Raw genomic sequence first — 20,488 nt, 5'->3', positions numbered from 1 at the left:
CAAGTGTCAAAATTTAAAAGTTTTTAAAACACCAAAGGATTAGAAGGTTTTGGGTTCAAGTCTCCTATATAACAAAAATATTAAAAAACAATAAAAATTTGGTAACACATTATTTGTTTATGACTACGTCATAGTGACTTTATTTCAAATAAGATAAGATGCAAGTAATATTACTAGTAGTATACTATGTGCGTATTTAATACATGTAATATTTTCAAATTTCAATATATTACAATTTACACATTTATTACAAAACTCTTTTAACATATCTTTATATACACACGTACATACTTTGCATGTCATATAATTAAATCTCAAAAGGATCCATCAATGGCGTTCACCCTCTTCATGTTCATCGCCCTTCTCAAACTAACCATCGCGGATACTAGCCATAACCACACCAACTTATTCAAAGCAATCCTCGTGTTTGGTGACTCGACTCAGGATTCAGGCAACAACAATTACATATCCACAACATTAAAAGCCGACCACCAACCATACGGCCAGGATTTTCCTGGCCATGTCCCAACTGGCCGGTTTTCAAATGGAAAACTCGTGCCAGATTTTTGGGCATCTCTTTTGGGAATTAAAGAAACAATTCCCCCGTACCTTCAGCCAAATCTCTCCCGTCATGATCTCAGGACGGGAGTCAACTTTGCTTCTGCAGGATCGGGTTACGATGACCTCACATCGGGTGTTTCACAGGTGATTTCGATGAGCACACAGCTGACGTATTTTAGGAAGTATGTTAAAAGGTTGAAGAAGGCGGTCGGAGTAGAAGAGGCGAAAAGTATACTTTCGGGTTCATTAGTGTCGATTAGTGCAGGGGGTAATGATTTCCTGATTAGCTTCTACGATCTTCGTACACGAAGAGAAGATTTCGGTGCCGTTGGTGAGTATCAAGATTTTGTTTTGAAGAAGCTTCAATACTACACCAAAGTAAAACTTCTTTCTTTTTGTCACATTTCATTTTACTTCAGTCACATTTTATAAATTTAAGAATTTTCTCATGAGTCATCATTTTTGAGACGTCAATAGCTGTCAATAGCTCTGCTATAAGTAAAATTCTACTAGATATATTTTATTGTGTTTTTCTAAAGACAACGATGGTGATTTTTAACAGGAGCTCTATAAGAATGGATGTCGAACATTTGTGGTTTCAGGGTTACCGCCGCTTGGGTGTTTGCCGATTCAAATGGCGTCTAGATTCACAAGAAATTGTATAAAGAAACAAAATTTTGATGCAAGAACTTATAATAAAAAGCTCAAGAAGTTGTTACCGCAAATACAAACTTCTCTTCCAGGAAGCCGGATTATGTACTCGGATATATACAATCCGATGATGGAGATGATTCGCCATCCAAAAAAACATGGTAACATCTTGACATTATCAGTTTCTTCACGCGTAGTAATTAAGAAATGAATTCTTTTTAATGAATTGAGTCAAAGAAGTTAATGAAAAGGTAAAAAAAGTGGTTTAAAAGGTATCTAAAAATACGTTTTAATTTTATATCAAAGAGGTTAGATATATCTTTAATGATCTTGTTTTGATAGTCATAAATTAATTATAATGATATTTTTTATTATCATTAAATACGGCTGACCGTAAGAAATTACTTTTCCTTAATAAAATAATTATTTTTTATTATTTTTTAATACTATGATTTACAAAGCCTTTATTTTGATTATGTCTTAAAACTTAAAAGTAAGTAATAGTTGGATGAGTTTCATTTATAACAAGTTAAATGACAAACACAACTTTCTGTATCTTTATGCATGCAAGTACAAAAAACCAATAATTAATTAAGATAAAAAAAAGTTGAAGATAAGTATATGCTTTAAGTATTCATTAATATTTTGAATTTAATCAACTTATTTGACATATCTTTTTGATAAATAATTAAATACTATATACAGCAAATGGATAAAATTTAATACTTACAATAAATGTTATAATAGTTTTATAGCTAATGCAAAATTTTCCCCTTCTTTTTACCCTCCACAGCTCACATATTTGAAATGCTAAAATTTTCCTTCATTATTTTCTGATTTTTATTTATAATATAGTTTAGTTTCTTTTCTAATAATCTTCATTATTTAGTAAAAGTCTAAAATTACAACTTAATTAACCAATTTTTATATAATTTTATTGAAAATTAAGTTGTGTCCAACATACTTTTGTTTTTTATAATATTCAAAAAATATTTATAATTATATACAACTCAGCTTTAATAAAACTTAAATCAAAACTGAGACAAACAAAAAATATCTTTAATATATATAAACGAAACCTTTAAAAGTTATCTGTTTGCTCCCTATATTTTATTAAGCCATCAGATTGTTTTATTTGTAAATGAAGGATTCTCATTCATTTGATCCGAATTTACGGTATGGGTCTCACCAAACCCAGATAGGCCTTAAACTGATTATAATAAATATCTCATTAAATTAAAAATTAATCTTACCAAATATTTGATATGAAAATCTGATAAAATTGGTATATGCTAAAAATTAATATTCAATTTTTTAAAAAATGTATATTATTTATAATTAAGAAACAATTTTATAGTATAAAAAATAAGCGGGTCATGGGTCTCACCAAACCCAGATAGCTTTTAAATCGGGTTATAAAAACTTATTTATATGTGAAACTCTTTCATCATCAAATCCTAAGTATATTATGAAATTTCTTACAATAAATAAAATAAAGGTCAAAAAATATATATATAAATACTAGAAACAAATAGTGTAAAGCAACCTCATAATACGGGGGATAAAAGCTAGTATATATATAAATGAAACCAAATAGTTTGTTTTATAAGTATTTTTATATTAATAATTTTACTTTTGAAGAATAATGTAATTATAACAAAACAATCCATATGTTTTTGCAGGATTTACCCAAACTAAAATAGGATGCTGTGGATTAGGGTTTTTGGAAGCAGGGCCAATGTGTACCCCTTACACTTCACTGTGTCCAAACCCTTCAAACCATCTGTTTTTTGATAGCGTTCATCCAAGCGAAGCTGCGTACTGTTACATTAGCAAAACGCTTTTCAAACAAATCATCCGTTACATGAAGTCATGAATAATTCTGGACATTGATCCTAGTCTTTTAAATCACATTGTTGATTAATGATGATGTAATATTGTCTTCTCATATTATTGCAAAAAATATCTACTCTAAAGTTGCATTGTTCATTAAGTAATGATATTTTGATGGATAATTTTCTTGAATAATGATTTTGTCTAAGAAATCTACGAAAAATGCAAATTCGCATAAGGTGTTATCGAAATGCTAATCGACTACCCTTTTCAATAGTGTCCATACGCGCTACTTAATCCTGAATGTCATGCGCTTATATATTGCCTCCGTTATGATCAGAATACATAAAACTTTTGTAAGGAGACATAATACGGATCGGTAGCGGTAGTGAGGCAATGTGACATGAGGGGAAGCAGAATATAAAAAGTTGGAGCGGTGTACAGGAGGCGGAGGTTTATTAACGATGACACGATGCATTAAAAAGTCAAAGTAACCAATTAAGATTAGATTTCGATTGGTTTGGGTTTTAGGTTTGAAGTTTTGAAGGGTGAATATTTAGACTAAGGGACATTTACGTATATCCTTTTGCTAGGCTTGCGGTTTTAAAGGATGAATATTTAAACAAGAAAATTGGGCTATTTATTACATTACAAATTAGGACCGGGCAAGTTATTACACTGTGAACCCTCCTATGGTTATGATATGATCTTTGAGAGAGTCATAGGTTGGGAGAGCATATATGTAACTAATATGTTTGTGATCAATTCAATCAATATGTTGTGTATATTATTAAAAATAAAAAATAATAACTTAAATATAAATTAATAGAAACTATATAGCTTTGATATGGTGTTCGTTGAATCTACACATCTTTAAATTTTTAATCCTTCCCTTTGAATCTTTAATTTTTGTCCCTTCCACTTTGAATATACTTAGTGGACTGTTTGATAGCTTTTTTTTTCCATCGAACATGTTAAAAGTACATGTTCAAGAACTCGACACCAAAATGAGTCGGCCTTTTATTGATTCGTGACTCTAAATCACTCGAAAATATTACAGTAGCTCAAATCTTGGACAATGCTATGTCTTCATGTTCATTCCATGACTTATGAGTCGCCGTATTAAAATATTTCTTTTATTTTCATTGGGGCCTCATCGTCTTTATCATCCTTCCTCATACTGTTAATTACATTCTTTTTCTTCCTCATCTTCATCATCTTGTCCTTATTTCTCATCTTCATCATAATCCGTAAGGGTGGGGTTTTGGTAGGATCGATATATGTAGTGGGGATTTGGTCACGATATGCACAACGGTCAAAGGTGGCTCTTTAGGTGGGTGAAAATGTGAATTATCCTATGCGGTTTGAAAACACATGTTTTGTGTAGATAGATATTGTGGGTAGTTGATGTGCTTAAAATTACGCATTTTTATTACTTACATTTACCCCTGTTTTATTAATGATTATTATTATTAATTTCATGAGATTAGACGCCTATTTGTATATATTACTTGTGAAATTATAGTTTGGTGTTTAAACTTGTGAGAATTGTGGAACACTTGAGGAGTATATAGAAATTGTGATGATTGTGGTTGTGGATGAACACGCCTCACATTGCAGGGCCTTGTCAAAATAGAAGCTAGGCTACGTTTGTGTTTTTCTATAAAAATCATACAGAGCATTCACAAAAGACGCAGCCAAAAGTTCTAGAGGAGTTTAACACACTGTTTCTAACTCCAAATTGGTGATTTCAACCCATTTCCAAACCCTATGGGATAAATACTATTTTTACTTAGATCATGTTGAAGTTTTACTAATGTGATATATTATCCATGCATGATTTTGGTGTTCTTTCAAGTTTATGATGCACTCTTGAGTTAAAATTTACAGCTGAAATATTTTTTATTTTTGAATGACTTTGTTAGTTTGATGAATGCTTTACCATATTATGTTGAAAAACTATGTATAAAGTGTTTATTTATGACGTAATGTGTATGCATGCTTGGTTTATAACAATATGTTAGAAATGACTAGTGAAAATTAACTTAGTTGTGAAAGTTTGACAATTGTGAAATCTATCACTTGATATTAGAAAATTGAATGGTGATAACATTTTTCTTAAAATAGTTTATGTTTGCTAGTGATCGAAACCACAATCCTTGGTTTATGTTTGCTATATGAAAGATTCGTGTGTTAATTTTGGTCTCTTGAGCTTATCTAAATTTCACATAATTTTAGGCGGTTAAAATATTGTTTTCATACTAGCTTTCCTTTAATTGTGAGATTGGGTTGTTTTGACAAACCTCCAAATTTATGATTATTAACTTGAATGAATACCAATCATGATGTTTTTATGCTAGTATTATGTCAACTTGATTGAAATCTAATATTTATTTTTATCTCAATTCATGATGTTTTGCCATTTTCATTGTTGTTATTATTGTTATTATTATTATTATCAGTAGTTAAGTGGATACATGGTCTAGATAGCTTCTTTGGATTGAATGTTTTTTGTGTTTTATTTATTTTATTTAATTGTATGTTCATTTAGCTAAGAAAAAATTAAATCAAGATTTCTTTGCTCGGTTAATTAGTTAATTACAAATTTAGTATTATAAAATTATCGTATTCCTGGACTGACAATCGGTTTTTACCATCACTTTATTACATCTTATAGATACATTTGTCTTTTGCATATGTAACTTTCGCTTTAAATTAATATATATATTCACTTGTCATTAGTTTGTCGATTTTGATCCTTCAAGGGGTGGAATTGATTCATTTTGACTTTAGGTTCAGTTGATTTTGAGTGGAACTTAATTTTTTTCTTGGTAGCATTTAAGTAGAAGAGTAAAAAAAATGTTATAGCTTTGGTGTAAAAAACGATCGAAATTTTTTTAACAGCTAATAGATATTTGTCCTTCAAAGGTAATTTTGGCAAATTTCCTCTTCCTAAGACTCGAACCTTTGATTACTCACAGAAAGAAAAACCTTATGTGAAAACCTCTTTGGCAATACTTCTTTGGCAATCCAACCAAAGTGGTGATGGCAAATTGGTAGAAAAATGATTAAATTTAATGCATAAAAACACGGGTTATTAATTATTATTATTTTAAGTAATGGATTATTACCATTCACCAACATAAATTTACAAGCTTCATCTCCGAAACCCTAAACCGATTCCTAACTCGATAGGCTCGTGATAGCGTTCCCCAAGTACCCAACCCGATGCGCACGACCCCTACCTTGGATTGTCTAATTAGCCATTTCACGGTTTTGTTTAGCACTTGGTTTTGTTTGATAAAAAAAAGGTGAGATCATTGTATTTGTTCATGATATCGTCATAATTACATTATTTCAATTACCATACAACTAATATTACCATGTACGTGCAGTCAAACGCAATCTTATTACAACAATCACATAATAAAGTAAACATTACACAATATACATCATTTAATGCTCAACTTTTTATAGTTCAAAATAATAAATTGAAAATAAATAATTATATATTTTGTGTATTAACTGATATCTTATCTTTAAAAATCACTGCTAATTGTCCCACCTTTCAACTATTTTTGTAACAATGGTCATTCGTTAAAAAATACTTAACGTCGTTAAGTTTTTTCCTAGTTTCAAATCGAAGTTATAGGGCTTTTGACCGAAAGAACGATACGAGTCGACTGATGTAAAACTTATCTCGAAATGGTGATTCAGGCGACGAAACAATGCTTCAAGTCGAGTGCTTGAATTTCCAATTAACAAAAATCAAGTCATTTAAATCACCGTTTCGAGATAAGTTTTACAACAGTCGATTCGTATCGTTCTTCCGATCAAAAGCCCTAAAACATCGGTTTGAAACTAGAGAAAAAACTTGACGACATTAAGTATTTTTTAACGGAGGGTCATTGTGACAAAAATAGCTGAAAGATGGGACCGTTGCTAGTGATTTAAAAGAGAGATTATTATTATCGGTCAATACACAAAATGTGAGTTTATTTATTTCCAATTTTCCTAATAATAAACACACACATATATATATAGACACACACATGTAAAACAACCCTCCAAATGATCCATCACTCATCAATGGCATTCATCCTCTTAATCTTCATCACTCTTCTCAAACTCACCACCGCGGATCCCACACATAACCTCACCAACTTATTCAAAGCCGTCCTAGTGTTTGGTGACTCCACCGCAGACTCAGGCAACAACAACTACATATCCACCCCATTCAAAGCCGACCACCTTCCATACGGCATGAACTTCCCAGGAAAAACCCCCACAGGCCGGTTTTCTAATGGAAAACTCGTGGCGGATTTTTGGGTATCTTTGTTGGGAATAAAACAAACAATCCCACCCTATTTGAAACCGAATTTGACACGTTTCGATATCCGGACAGGCGTCAACTTTGCTTCGGCTGGATCCGGGTACGATGACATAACTGCTGGTGTGTCTCAAGTGATTCCGATTAGCAAACAGTTGAGTTATTTTAAGGAGTATCTTAAAAAGTTAAAAAAAGTTGTGGGAGTGAAAGAGGCTAAAAGTATAGTTGAAGGTGCAATGGTGTCACTTAATTCCGGGACTAATGATTTTACTGTTAGTTATTATGGTTTGCGGACAAGAAAAGAAGAGTTTGCTATCGGAGAGTATCAAGATTTTGTTTTGAAGAAGGTTCAAAACTTTACAAAAGTAAGTACCTCTCTCTATGTCTTTACATTTTTTTGGCATTTTGCATTATTGTTGTACTTTCAAAGAAAAAGTTCACTCAAAATCGGCTAGGTTTGTAAATGACCCCTGCTTGGTTTTTAAACGAGACAAGCTCCAGCCAAGGTAAGCTCAGCTTGTTGGCTTGCTTGTTAAGCTCGTTTAACAGGCTCTTTTAAATTAAATTCCTGAATTTTAATATTAACCGGCAAATAACAAAAGTTTTGTCTTATAAATTATAAATTGTGTATTTTATTAATTATGCATCACGGTTTTGTTATGAGTATTGTTTTTTTTCTTTGTGTGTATATTATTGGGAATATGATATTTTAAGAATTATGACGAGTTTTGAGGACCGTAAATAACTTGTGCAAACTTTTTTATTTTTTGAACGATAAGAACTTGTGCATACTATCAAACTTGTTTTTCAATTTTTTTTTCATTTGCATTTGCATTAAGTTTTAATTATCATACGAAATGAAGCATGCCTAATTCAAATTCTTATATGTAATTTTCGTTGCAAAAATGGGTGAATGATGAAAATTACATATATAATCATCCGATCCACATTTTTTTGCTAACGCATTTACACATATATAAGAAGTCTGCATACATAATCAATTTGTTATTTTCGTATCTATAATTACCATATAAATGCATATGATATTCAATCAAACGGGCACAACTCAGTTTTCTTAAGATGATGTTGGTTTTTTTTTAACAGGAGCTCTACAAGCTTGGAATTCGGACAATGGTGATTTCAGGGTTACCGTCGATGGGGTGTTTACCGATTCAAATGGCGTCTAGATTCACAAGAAACTGCTTGAAGGAACAAAATTATGAAGCAAGAATTTATAATCATAAGCTCAAGATGTTGTTAACTAAAATTCAATCGTCTCTTCCAGGAAGCCAGATTATGTACACCGATGTCTACAGTCCCATGAAAGAGCTGCTTCAAAATCCACGAAAACATGGTACAATCTTGACATTAATTTCTTTACGCGTGAAATTAAAAAGTTATTATTAATCGAGTCACACAAAATAATTTAACGTTGAAAAGGTAATTAAATAAATGCTTTAATTGTTATATCTTGTTTTAATGGTCATAACTTTAAGCATTTTTTTTATTTTACATTAAATTGTGATTGACCGGTAATAAATTATTTTTCTCCAATTATATCACAGTTATGATGCCATTTATCAAAAAAAAACAGATGATTAAAAATAATTTATTATGGTCAACCACATTTTAATGTAAATAAATAAAAAAAATGTTTAAAATATATGATCATTAAAACAAGATATAACAATTAAAGCATTTATTTAATTACCTTTTCAACCGTTATTGTCACATACAACTCAGTGGGATGCTGTGGAATTGGGTTTTTGGAAGCATTTACTTCTTTAACATGTCAAAAATAATTATAATAAAATAATCCAAATGTTTTTGCAGGATTTACCCAAACAAAAGTGGGATGTTGTGGAACTGGGTTTTTGGAAGCAGGACCAATATGTACCCCTTATACTCCACTATGTTCAAACCCCTCAAACCACTTGTTTTTCGATAGCATTCATCCGAGTGAAGCCGCGTATCGTTACATTACCAAAAGCCTTTTGAAACAAATCCTCGGTTACATGAAGAAATCCGGTCGTAGTTTCTGAGGTTGCAAGGGAAGTGAAGTTAGTCTGTTTTCCAATTAAGAAATGATTAGATACGTAACAAATGTGTAAGTCAGGAATATTTGAAATGATCATTTCTTATTTGGAAAATGGGGTTTTATAATAAATGATGTTTTAAATTTTAGTTTATGTTTGTTTTCCGTAAATTTCCCGAGGTAACCCAGCAAAAGCGATCCCATATCGCAAACAGCGTTGGATTGCCCTAGCTAGCCCACCATTTCCTGTTATGGGGAAAACCCATCACCCAAAAGCTCAATACGGTAAAACCCTGTTTTTTAGATGAGCTGCTTTTTTGGAACAATTTTCCAAAAATAAAGTTAAAAGGTTTTTCATTCAAATAATGGTTTGTCACCGCCACCTCGTTGCGGATGCCGCCACCACTACCCTTCTAACACCATATAACCGCCACTGTCGTCGTTGTCGTCACTACTGCAAATCTGCAATCCTATTGAACCTTAATTGAAGGGTTGTTCACGACGAGCCGAACCGAGCGAAGGCTTGCTCGTTGCTTAGCTCGTTTACAACCGAACCGAACCAAATGGCTGAAATTCTAACCTAGCGAAAATCAAAACGAGCCAAAATCGAATCGAGCATTTTTCAATCGAACGTCAAGCGATTTTCGAGCACTGTTTATTTCTTTTTCACTCTAAAAAATTTCAATAAAAAACAAGTTTGAATGGTGTAAATAATATATCTTGTAAATAAATTAGTAGTTTTTATTCAAGCATGCAATAGGTATTAATATTTTAGGTGAAACAGAGCAGATCTTTGCTCGTTGCTTGGTTTGTTTGCAAACCGAACCGAGCAGAGTGGCTCGTTTACAATCAAGCAAAAAAACAAACAAGCATATTCCAAGCAATTTTCAAGCCAGTTCAAACGGTGAACGATTCGGTCAGCCCTACTTAATTCTACTTAATCCATGTGGGTCATTACATGGCCGTCTTAGAGCATGTGCGGGCTAGGCAATCGTGCAAAGTCCATCGAGGTTTGAGGCCCATAAGTTTTTAATTTCTTTGAATATATTTCATGTATAGCTCGTGCGAGGCCCACGAAGACCATCGTGCTCTTACAGACGACCCTGGGTCATTAAACATTTATGTATGAACTGTGTGCATGGGCTGGGCTGGGCTGGCTTTGGTTAACCAAAGCCCATCACGGGTTTATTAAGGTGTCGAGCTCTCCTAAAACATTACATGATCACTATTTTCGTTTGTTATTGTTCTAATCTTAATAATGGATGGTATGGTATTGAATTACGATTCCTAGAAATATGTCCCTAGTATTAACAAATTCCGCACTACCATCACTGCCAACACCCATGCCGTCACCTCCACTAGTCATCACTAGCTGTGAGATAAAAAGAAATAGAAACTCAGTTCAGCTGAAGTATATTTTTCTCCAAACCGTCTTAGCCTAACTTAAATTGCTATTATTTTTAGAATGGCACATATTTTACTTGTTTTGACCTGTTAACCGACCCTCCGTATTCGCCAGCTTAGACAAATTAAAAAGATGGCCATCATATAATTTTTTAAAACGGAAATTTTCTTTTACTAAGCGAGACACGAACCAAAGACCTTTAAATAATTAACAGACTGTGTATCTGATATTGGACTACCAACCCCAGGACACCAATATCATATAAATAAGTTATAAGTTATTAGATTAGTTAGTTTGAAAGCCCAATTTGGACGATAATTGTACTAGAATAGACAAGTAAAGGTAATAAGCGTAACTCTCAAGAGTCAACTCATAAACATGTAAACAAATATTGGTTACTAGCCTCAGAATGACCGAGTCTCTGATTATTTTTTATTATTATTTTGATTTGGTCTTTCTCTTCTGTTTCAAGATGTTATATACACTCCTCTGAATCTATGATTTTATTTTAATATTATGATTTCGTCAAGTGCAAAATACTATTCTTTTATGATCAACATAGTTGCAAAATTGTTAGACCGAGTACTTGCTCGGCATTTGGTAACTATCATTATCCACTAGACCATGTCAAACAACTCAACTACCACAACAATGATCCAACAATTTGATAGTTTCATCATCAATGATCTGCCGAGTGAAGAACCCTATTTCTAAAACCGGACGAAACACACGAGTCTTCATCATATGTATCATAATGTAACATATATTTGTTTTCATACTTTTATAGGTATAAACTAATGATGCTTCCATTCAAATTTCATTGTTTAGGTAATTGAGTTGACAAATACAAAAGCAAAGGCACAACTGCCATGGTTGAATTTGTTTGGTTAACTATTAATCATTTTTTAAGAGCATATTCTTTAGGTTTTTTTTTTTTTAACAAATTTAGTTAGGCCTTATTAGTGCTTGCTAATTATGGCCTTGATTGAAGGCTCAAGCTCAACCCTTACCTAAGTTAACCTACTTTTGAAATTATGTGGCTCTTTTAATTTTATTTATTGAGGTATACTTTTTTTTTTTGAACGACCAACAAAATTTTATTCGAAACACTAGCAAGATACTAGCAAACACCAAAACCACCCGAACAAAAACTAAATTGCAACTACATACCCCCAAGTTCCGCCCGATTACACCCGTAATTATGATCATACATTAAGCGCACACCACCTATCCCATGTTAAATCCGGCCACTTAGACCGATTTTTTACCCACAAATAGCTTAAAGCCTTGATCTCAACGACCACACTCCTTAAGTTAGGCGATTTTCTCTCGAAGACCAACGATTTCTTGTATACCAAAGGCACCAAATTGTTGTTAAGCACACCACATGAACCTTCTTTGCCTTTCTACTCGACAATAGTCGATAACACATATTTATGCAATTGATGTACACTATCTACTTATATTATTTTCAGTTAATATTCAAATAAAAAAATTGCATATTAGAAAGTTTATATAGAAGTTTTGTGAGTGTTAGAATGATTGTAACTTTGCCGTTAAAAAAAGCAAACTGTAAAATTTATAGTCCACCGGTACATGAGTTTCCATTACCGCCGTTGTTGCCACCTACACCGCACCTCCACTTGCCGATTGATTCACCCCTAAATCCTTCTCACCCCTAAATCTATATATGAACAGTATATCTACTCTTTAAATTTATACAATAGTAGGTCCTGTCCATGCTAATATGCTATGAGTCTCTATTGTGTGCATAATCTATTTCACAATTTTTATGTGTTACCCTTCAAATTATTCAAACATTCTAGAAAGAGGTAGCAGAACTAATCTGGTATTAGGTGCCCATTCCACGTGTAACTAACCTTATTAATTTGTAATTAGTTATAATCTTTAAAAACATCTTTAAAAACAAATATAGGAAACATATACAATGGCTAAACCAAGAGAGAAAAAAAGTAAAAAAGCAAATGAATATTATATGCATCTTCTTCAACTTGTACACATTACAAGTTCAAACCTTCACACATTTACAATCACAAATAAATATTTATATATCGGTGAAAACCCAGTCACACGTAAGAGAAATAAACGATAAAAAGAAGAAAGGAAATGTCTACTTGTAACTTTATTAGTTACTTTTTTTTTTGGTTACGAAATTTCATTGCTAAATCAAGCGATTATAATAAAGGGACAGGTAAACGGGCAATAAGCTACGCCGCAACCTTCTTTTTGAATAACAAAACCAATCCTACTAAAAGTTGAACTTTGGTTCTTAGGGCCGAAAGTTACTTTATTAGTTACTTTCTTTTTGTTGGTTACGAAATTTCAATGCTACTCAAGCGAGGCAACATGCTACGCTGCAACCCTATTTTGAATAGCAAAACCAATCCTACTAAAAACGAGACTTTGGTTCTAGGGGCAGAAAGGTAGTTAATGCTTTAAAAGTTACCTTGTGGTGTAAGTTACGAATGATAAAACATGTCGTGTTGTGTTAAACGGGTAATAATAGACGAACACGACATGTTTGTCAAAATGTGTCATTTTGTTAATAGTAACATCTTTAACAACGGATTACACAACACTATTACGTTTAACATGAATGAGAAGACACAACACATTAACACATCAAATATAAGTTGTTCAATAACATAATGACACAACACGTTTTAACGCAATTATTAACATGACTCACTAGACACGGTTAAAAAGTAACATGACACAATTGACATGATTGAAAAATACCAAAATTTAAAATCCAAATATGATCACTATATATTTAATTATTTATAACTATGAATGAGTCATAAAGTTGTCATGTCGACCTACTAATCTATCAACGTGATGTAAATATGTTTAGATGTGTCTTAAGAAGGTTGTATTTAAGCGGGACAAAACACGGCAAGTTAAGTGGGTTGCAGGGCAAAACAACATATCATAAGAAAGTTATTAATTTGCTTGAAGTCAAAACAAATGGACTCAAGTTAAAATGAGTTGTTTTAAAAAAAAAGTAACAAAATATGTTAATATGCTATTTTTTAAATCTTTTATGACGGGCGGTAATGACGTGTGGAGGTGGGGCGGTGGAGACTATGGAGGTGGCTACAGTGGTAGACCGGTAATGACGTCATGGTGGCAAAGACATTAATTAGAGGCGACAATGACTGTGATGCAACAACCAGACAATGGTCGTTGGTGGTGCTAACCCTTTTGGACACATTTATGCTAACGAGGTTTACAAGAGTGACTTGATGTATAATTTTAGTATAAGTAAATCGATCCGTTCTCTGGTTTAAGTTAACCTAAATGAATCCATATGCAAAATCGTTTTTGTCTAGTAACACTCATTTTTTGAACAGTCGGTCATGATTGTCAGCTATAGTTGAATCCCCTTTTACAAGTTTATAAACATTCCGAACTGTTTATGACCCTCACATGTTTTTACCCAAACACTTATTCGGTTAACTTTGTTTTGAGTCGAGTCAACTCTTCTTAATTAAGGTATCATACCATAAATGGCAGCTCTAGGGAAACCTCAACAGAACTTATATGCTAGAAATATTAACAAACTAAAGATATCGATATATATGCATTCATAAGTCACAAGAGAGATTTCTTAATATATATTAGTTTTGTCAACAACAGAAAAAAAAATAATAAATAGTTTGAAAGTTTCAAAAGTAACCATGCTATTAACTTAAATGTCAAGTATAAAACAATTGATTACTTAGTGGTTGCACCAAATCTTACTTGTTTGTTTGACCAAGTTGCAAAACGTATTTTGTTTACTATTGACTCATTAAGTCATTAGTGATATAACCTAGTCACCCTTCATTAATCTTACTATAAATACACCACCTCTTCTGGCAACAAAAGCCACACTTCTAAACATAATGGAGTCCAACCTTGTCTTCATTGTTGGTTTACTTGCCATTCTCTTAACACTTGTTTCCATGACCAAAGCAAATGAAGCAACTCATTATTATGAGTTCAATGTATGTTTCTAAATCTTGTTTATGTTCCTTAACCTTCTAACTGATAAATTATCTATTTACAGGGTTATTTAAAGTCGTCGTTTTAGAAAGTTTGGCCTTTTAAATTATCATCGATAAGTAGTTAAAATAAATGTAAAATATACATACCGTGGCTTTCTTGTTACACTGCTTTAGATTCGCCACTACTGTAGTTTATTAAATATGCATGTTTTTATTTTTGGTAATCAGTTTTCCATTATAAGAAATACGCGCTTATATAATAAACAGTAGTAGACTTTGTATGAACGATTGTAAACGATAACATTGTTTTTTTGTCCTCATTTTTTGTCCTCATTTTTTGTTCTTGCTAACATTTTTTTACTAATAAAAGGTTCAAGAACAAACGGTGACACGGTTATGCAAATCCCATCAAATACTTACCGTCAATGGACAGTTTCCCGGTCCAATAGTGGAAGTGCGTAACGGAGATGCCGTTACGGTCAAAGTCACAAACAAAGCTCGCTACAATGTCACAATCCATTGGTGTTTTGCTTGTCATTAAACTTTTATTTCTTCCATAGCAATATGAAGTTATAAACTGCTAATATATTCTTGGTGCATTATGTACTAGGCATGGGCTTCGACAAATGCAAAACCCATGGGCCGATGGGCCAGAGTTCGTGACTCAGTGCCCAATCAGGTCGGGCAACTCGTACACATACCGGTTCATCATCCAAGATCAAGAGGGCACATTGTGGTGGCATGCCCATAGCCGATGGCTACGAGCCACCGTCTATGGTGCCCTCATAATTCATCCAAAGTTGGGTTTTTCATACCCTTTTCCTAAACCAAAACTAGAACTCCCTATTGTTTTAGGTACATTTATAAAGTTATTACATGTCGAAAACTTTATATACCATTTAGATTTTCGTTAAATACTATTAATCACTTGATGCTCGTCGCAGGCGAATGGTGGACACGGGACATTGTTAGTGTCATGCAACAAGCGTTATTTAGTGGTGCGGCTCCTAACATTTCCGATGCACTCACCATCAACGGTCAACCCGGTGATCTATTCAAATGTTCACAACAAGGTTTGTTAGCACTAACCTAGATTAAAAAATAAGTGGTTGGGGGGTTTGGAGGTTTAGACGTTTAGTCTAAGACTCTCCTGCCAGAGATGATCAAATGAACAGGTTGGTTAACGAGTTAAACCGTATTTTTTAACCAAACAATCTAGTTGGTTAGCGGGTTATAACAAATTAAAACAAATATGCTAATTCAAGACACTTTCTATTTAAAACTTTGATTAACATTTTTTAAAATAATAATTAATAATAATATATTAATTCAATAACAATCTTATTAAGTAACTATAAACGTATTTAAATTAGTAAACTGGTCAAAAATGTCACCCATAATCATCATGTGCGTATTATGTATGTAACAATGTAGGTACCGTAAGATATACAGTGAACCCTGGTGACACCGTTTTACTACGAGTCATCAACGCTGCACTCAATCAACAACTTTTCTTCACCGTTGCAAACCACAAACTAACTGTGGTCGCCACTGATGCGGTCTACACTAAACCATTCGCCACCGATGTCATCATGGTGGGACCCGGACAAACCACCGACGTCCTCCTAACCGCCAATCAAAAACCAGGCCGATACTACATGGCAGCCCGAGCCTACGCTAGTGCTAGAAATGCCCCTTTTGACAACACAACCGCCACCGCCATCCTTGAGTACAAATCCGCCACTTCAAGGCCAATCCTACCACCACTCCCTGCCTATAACGACACCAATACCGTCACCGCCTTCTCAAACCAACTCAAGAGTCCCGAAAAAGTCAACGTCCCAACAAAATTTGACCAAAGTCTATTTTTCGCCATTGGTTTCGGTTTTTTCAACTGTTCACCAGGCCCAAGATGTCAAGGACCGAATAACACACGGTTCGGTGCTAGCATGAACAACGTCTCGTTCGTGCTTCCTAGTCGAGTTTCATTACTTCAAGCGTACACGAACAAGATTCCTAATATTTATACAACCGATTTTCCACCAACACCACCGGTTAAATTCGATTACACGGGTAGTGTCCCACGGGGACTTTGGCAGCCCATTAGGGGAACAAAACTTTACAATTTGAAGTTTGGTTCTAATGTTCAAATAGTGTTACAAGATACAAATATCTTCACAACCGAAGACCATCCTGTTCATCTACATGGGTACCATTTTTATGTTGTGGGACAAGGTTTTGGTAACTTTAATCCTTCAAGTGATCCTGCTAGATTTAATCTAATCGATCCGCCACAAAGGAACACAATTGATGTCCCGGTTGGTGGGTGGGCTGCCATTCGCTTCGTTGCTGATAATCCTGGTAAGTTTAGTTTCTTTTTCTTTTTTCATTTACTAAAAAATTAATAAACTCGATAAAATTAACTCAAATAACTCGAAATTCGATTCGTTGAATGCCCTTAAGAAAAGCTGATCAAACAACAGTTCTCTTGTAATCCAAGTTTCATAAAAATCGGCATTGTTGAGTGATTTGAAGTGCAACAGGTGTATGGTTGATGCATTGTCACATTGATACTCATCTGGCTTGGGGTTTCGCAATGGCGTTTATTGTTGAAGACGGAGTTGGACTGTCGCAGAAACTTTTGCCACCTCCTTCGGATCTGCCTCGTTGTTGATCGATCAAGATTGTTGATTCGATCCATTTTCAAAGTAACAAAAGTTTAATCATTAAGAGGCTTGTTGGTTTCTTTCCGAAGTTTGTATTGTGTACAAGTTATGCTCATTGTGTCACGTATACTTGTTTTAATAGTTGTTCCATGTTATAGGTTGTTGTTGGTATACTTAATAATAGTTCCTTTGATCATTTTAATTTAAGAATAGGTTTGGTTTATAAACCGGTTTAGAAGCAAGATAGGTCGGCCTGGTCCAGGTCGCTTTGGTCCGGTTTAACCGGTTTTTCTCAAACCAGTTCGGTTTAAAACCGATTTGGTAGATCTTAAGGGAACCAGTCCTGGAACTGGCGGTTTGTGTCGGTTTGGGTGAAACAAGTTTTATTGTCAAATCGGTTCGGTTCAGTTTACATAAAACCGGTCCCAAACTGATTTTTTTGTACACCTCTAATCGTGACGACTGAAATGAAGTCACACACAACAGTGGCCCATCAGTATACCTAGGCCCATCTGCAGCGGCCCATTCACTAGCTGTACAGGCCTGGCTTGGTAACACTAACAAAAGAATTGCAATTTATTTTTCTTATAATTTATTTAGGACAATGTGACAATGTGAGTTCGGAAAAATCAATGTGTAGGGCGCTTGTTTGACTAGGATTACACAACACAAGCACGAATGTTTTGATGGTTATTCAACCACCTTGTTTTACTATCTCAAACAATGTTTTAAAAACCGGTTTTTTAGTCGTACCGGATTGGGCTAAAAAATGGTACAACCGGTTGAACCGGGTTATACCGAGAGGTTCAACCGGTTGAATAGTTTACCTTATAATTTCTATAAATACAACTTTAACTCCGAAAGTAACCCAAAAAGTAAATGTTTCATAACAAAAAATAATCAAAAAGTTAATCTATATTGAAAAAATAATATAAAAGCACTCAATTTAAAAAAAAACAGTTCTAAAGTTTACACGTTTGAATATAAATTGTTGAGTTAAAAGTAATTTTGATAAAATATGAGTCGCAAATATCAAAAAAATTTTTGGACATAAAACCGGTTTGCTGGTAAAAACCGGTATTTTAGAAAAACCCGTCGGTACGATGTTTTAGCAAACTGGCCAAAAATACCAGACTCAAAATACCGGCCTTCTATACGAAATTCGGTTTAACCGGTTCAACCGACCGGTTTAAACCGATTTTTAAAACACTGATCTCAAACCGATGATCATGCATTTAGTTTGACTTGCTTAATGCCTTAAACCTCTCTTAAGTAGTGGGCAATAACGAAAATAAATTAATAAACTATCATGTGTGATAAAGAAGTCAACACATGATTAAAAGAAAATAATAAATTATATGAAAAAATATCTTGATTCGCCATCGTTTTTATTTATCATCACATAATGTAACTAATCATACGTATCTGACATGTGAATATGATTATAAAGAATTAAAGAGTCGAGCTGAATTCAAACATGTCTAAGCTCTAGCTTGCTTGATGTAAAAGTAGGATACGCTCATATGGTATATGTAAATTATATTGAACATACGCATATAGTTATTTTTCTATATATTTGTAATTATGTTATATACTATCTAGATATTTTTTGTCACCAGTGTGTGTATTACTTAATTATATATTGATTGTATTAGATAAAAATAATTATGCTTTTATAAATAATAGACATATTTAGTATCTTGAGTAACAAATCTAATCAAACTCGACATGTAAACTCGGACTCATACTCGTTTATTAAGTGAGCTCCAGTTTTTATTTTTGTCTTGAACGAAATGTATGTTCTCCATTAAAATTAAGTTAAGGCTAGTTTAAAAAATAAGCCTTTGAAATAAAGATTATAAAATCCCGATCCCAAAGTAACTATTGATTAACTCATCTTGCCAAGTGACAGGGTCTTTTAGAATGACAAGTCGCACATTTATAACTTTACCTCTGCAAGGTTACATGTTTTTTTTCCTACCATGTGAAAGTTGAAAATACACAAAATTATCTAACATATTGGTACCGCTAAGCCAAAAACTCTTTAATACAAAAGTGGCAAATGAGATGGCCTTTTTTATGAATTATTTAGTCAAAATTAAACTACTATTCAATATGATGAATATTGGCGTCCGATGTCATCAACAGGCGACAACACTCCTGTCATCACTATCAATATCGATCTATTTTCTTTTATTTTTTTCAAAGGGTTTTAATATCATTTCTTCAAGGGCTTGATTTGAGATATGGGTTTCTTCTGTTTTATTTGGTTAGCAAGTCCTGGTAAGGGTTTCTATTAAAAGTTCGGATTTATGGTTTTTGGATGTTGGTTGCATTATTATGATTTCTTGGTGTGCCGGTGAAACCAGTGGGGCAAGAAGTAGTGACGGTATCTATATCTTGTGAAGATAATAATAATAATAATAATAATAATAATAATAATAATAATTAAACATTGCTAGTGGTGATAGTAGTACCATCAATAGTATTAATAATAATAAGTAATAATAAATAAGTTTACATTCATCAAAATGAGATCTTATATAGCTAGATATAATATTAGTTTAAAAGTAGCGATAGTTATTTAAAAAATCGAAAATCTAAAAGTAAGATGCATTGAAGAGTCAAATATAATAATGAAGGAGACGTGACTTAAACGAAGTGGGGAAACAAGTCAACATCCATTTTACGTTAGAGAACGCCATCGAAAACAAAAGTAATATTGTAACAAAAATTAATACGCCAACAAGTCAATAACTTATAAAAATGCATGCTTGCTACGTTTTCTATAAACTAAAATACTAGCATTTTTTATAGTTAATAAGCTTTAGCTCAACTAACATTGGAGGAAAAGTAAAATATTATGTTGGAACCGAATTTTACCTCGGTGGGTCTTTGGGTGACCGGTGTTGTCCGGAACGTGAGATGGTGTACTTCTACCCCGAATAGCTGGACGTTATTCGTTGATCGTTAAAGAAAGAGAAAAACCATAGAACT

General features: G+C 33.3%; 3 protein-coding genes across 3 annotated transcripts; all 3 read left to right on the top strand.

The window, feature by feature from the left end:
• The first annotated feature begins 330 nt into the window (after positions 1 to 330).
• On the top strand, positions 331 to 3,136 carry LOC143536397 (GDSL esterase/lipase At2g30310-like). The gene is made up of 3 exons (XM_077030400.1): positions 331 to 939; positions 1,124 to 1,373; positions 2,895 to 3,136. The coding sequence occupies exons 1-3, from the start codon at positions 331 to 333 to the stop codon at positions 3,086 to 3,088; spliced, it is 1,053 nt and encodes a 350-aa protein (XP_076886515.1). The 3' UTR covers positions 3,089 to 3,136.
• Positions 3,137 to 7,075: 3,939 nt separating this feature from the next.
• On the top strand, positions 7,076 to 9,465 carry LOC143536396 (GDSL esterase/lipase At2g31550-like). The gene is made up of 3 exons (XM_077030399.1): positions 7,076 to 7,740; positions 8,480 to 8,729; positions 9,209 to 9,465. Exons 1-3 carry the CDS (start codon positions 7,117 to 7,119, stop codon positions 9,415 to 9,417), a joined length of 1,083 nt encoding a protein of 360 aa, XP_076886514.1. The 5' UTR covers positions 7,076 to 7,116; the 3' UTR covers positions 9,418 to 9,465.
• A 5,200-nt stretch (positions 9,466 to 14,665) lies between these two features.
• Positions 14,666 to 17,505, top strand: LOC143536395 (laccase-3-like). The gene is made up of 6 exons (XM_077030398.1): positions 14,666 to 14,825; positions 15,196 to 15,347; positions 15,436 to 15,680; positions 15,770 to 15,898; positions 16,260 to 17,186; positions 17,369 to 17,505. Exons 1-6 carry the CDS (start codon positions 14,724 to 14,726, stop codon positions 17,497 to 17,499), a joined length of 1,686 nt encoding a protein of 561 aa, XP_076886513.1. The 5' UTR covers positions 14,666 to 14,723; the 3' UTR covers positions 17,500 to 17,505.
• The last annotated feature ends 2,983 nt before the right edge of the window (positions 17,506 to 20,488 follow it).

This window comes from Bidens hawaiensis, unplaced genomic scaffold (genome assembly GCF_021521415.1).
Source record: "Bidens hawaiensis isolate Kalapana, Puna unplaced genomic scaffold, B.hawaiensis_p1.1 tig00010796_1, whole genome shotgun sequence".
NCBI lineage: Eukaryota > Viridiplantae > Streptophyta > Magnoliopsida > Asterales > Asteraceae > Bidens > Bidens hawaiensis.
The sequence above is the reverse complement of the archived record's forward strand: the minus strand, read 5'-3'. Positions and strand labels throughout refer to the sequence as shown.

Bases quoted from the DNA above. Each gene is read 5' to 3' on its own strand.
- LOC143536397 (XM_077030400.1), top strand. From the start codon at position 331: ATGGCGTTCACCCTCTTCATGTTCATCGCCCTTCTCAAACTAACCATC. The intron at 940-1,123 runs GTAAAACTTCTT...GATTTTTAACAG, and splicing joins AGCTTCAATACTACACCAAA to GAGCTCTATAAGAATGGATG. The intron at 1,374-2,894 runs GTAACATCTTGA...ATGTTTTTGCAG, and splicing joins TCGCCATCCAAAAAAACATG to GATTTACCCAAACTAAAATA.
- LOC143536396 (XM_077030399.1), top strand. From the start codon at position 7,117: ATGATCCATCACTCATCAATGGCATTCATCCTCTTAATCTTCATCACT. The intron at 7,741-8,479 runs GTAAGTACCTCT...TTTTTTTAACAG, and splicing joins AGGTTCAAAACTTTACAAAA to GAGCTCTACAAGCTTGGAAT. The intron at 8,730-9,208 runs GTACAATCTTGA...ATGTTTTTGCAG, and splicing joins TCAAAATCCACGAAAACATG to GATTTACCCAAACAAAAGTG.
- LOC143536395 (XM_077030398.1), top strand. From the start codon at position 14,724: ATGGAGTCCAACCTTGTCTTCATTGTTGGTTTACTTGCCATTCTCTTA. The intron at 14,826-15,195 runs GTATGTTTCTAA...TACTAATAAAAG, and splicing joins CTCATTATTATGAGTTCAAT to GTTCAAGAACAAACGGTGAC. The intron at 15,899-16,259 runs GTTTGTTAGCAC...GTAACAATGTAG, and splicing joins ATTCAAATGTTCACAACAAG to GTACCGTAAGATATACAGTG.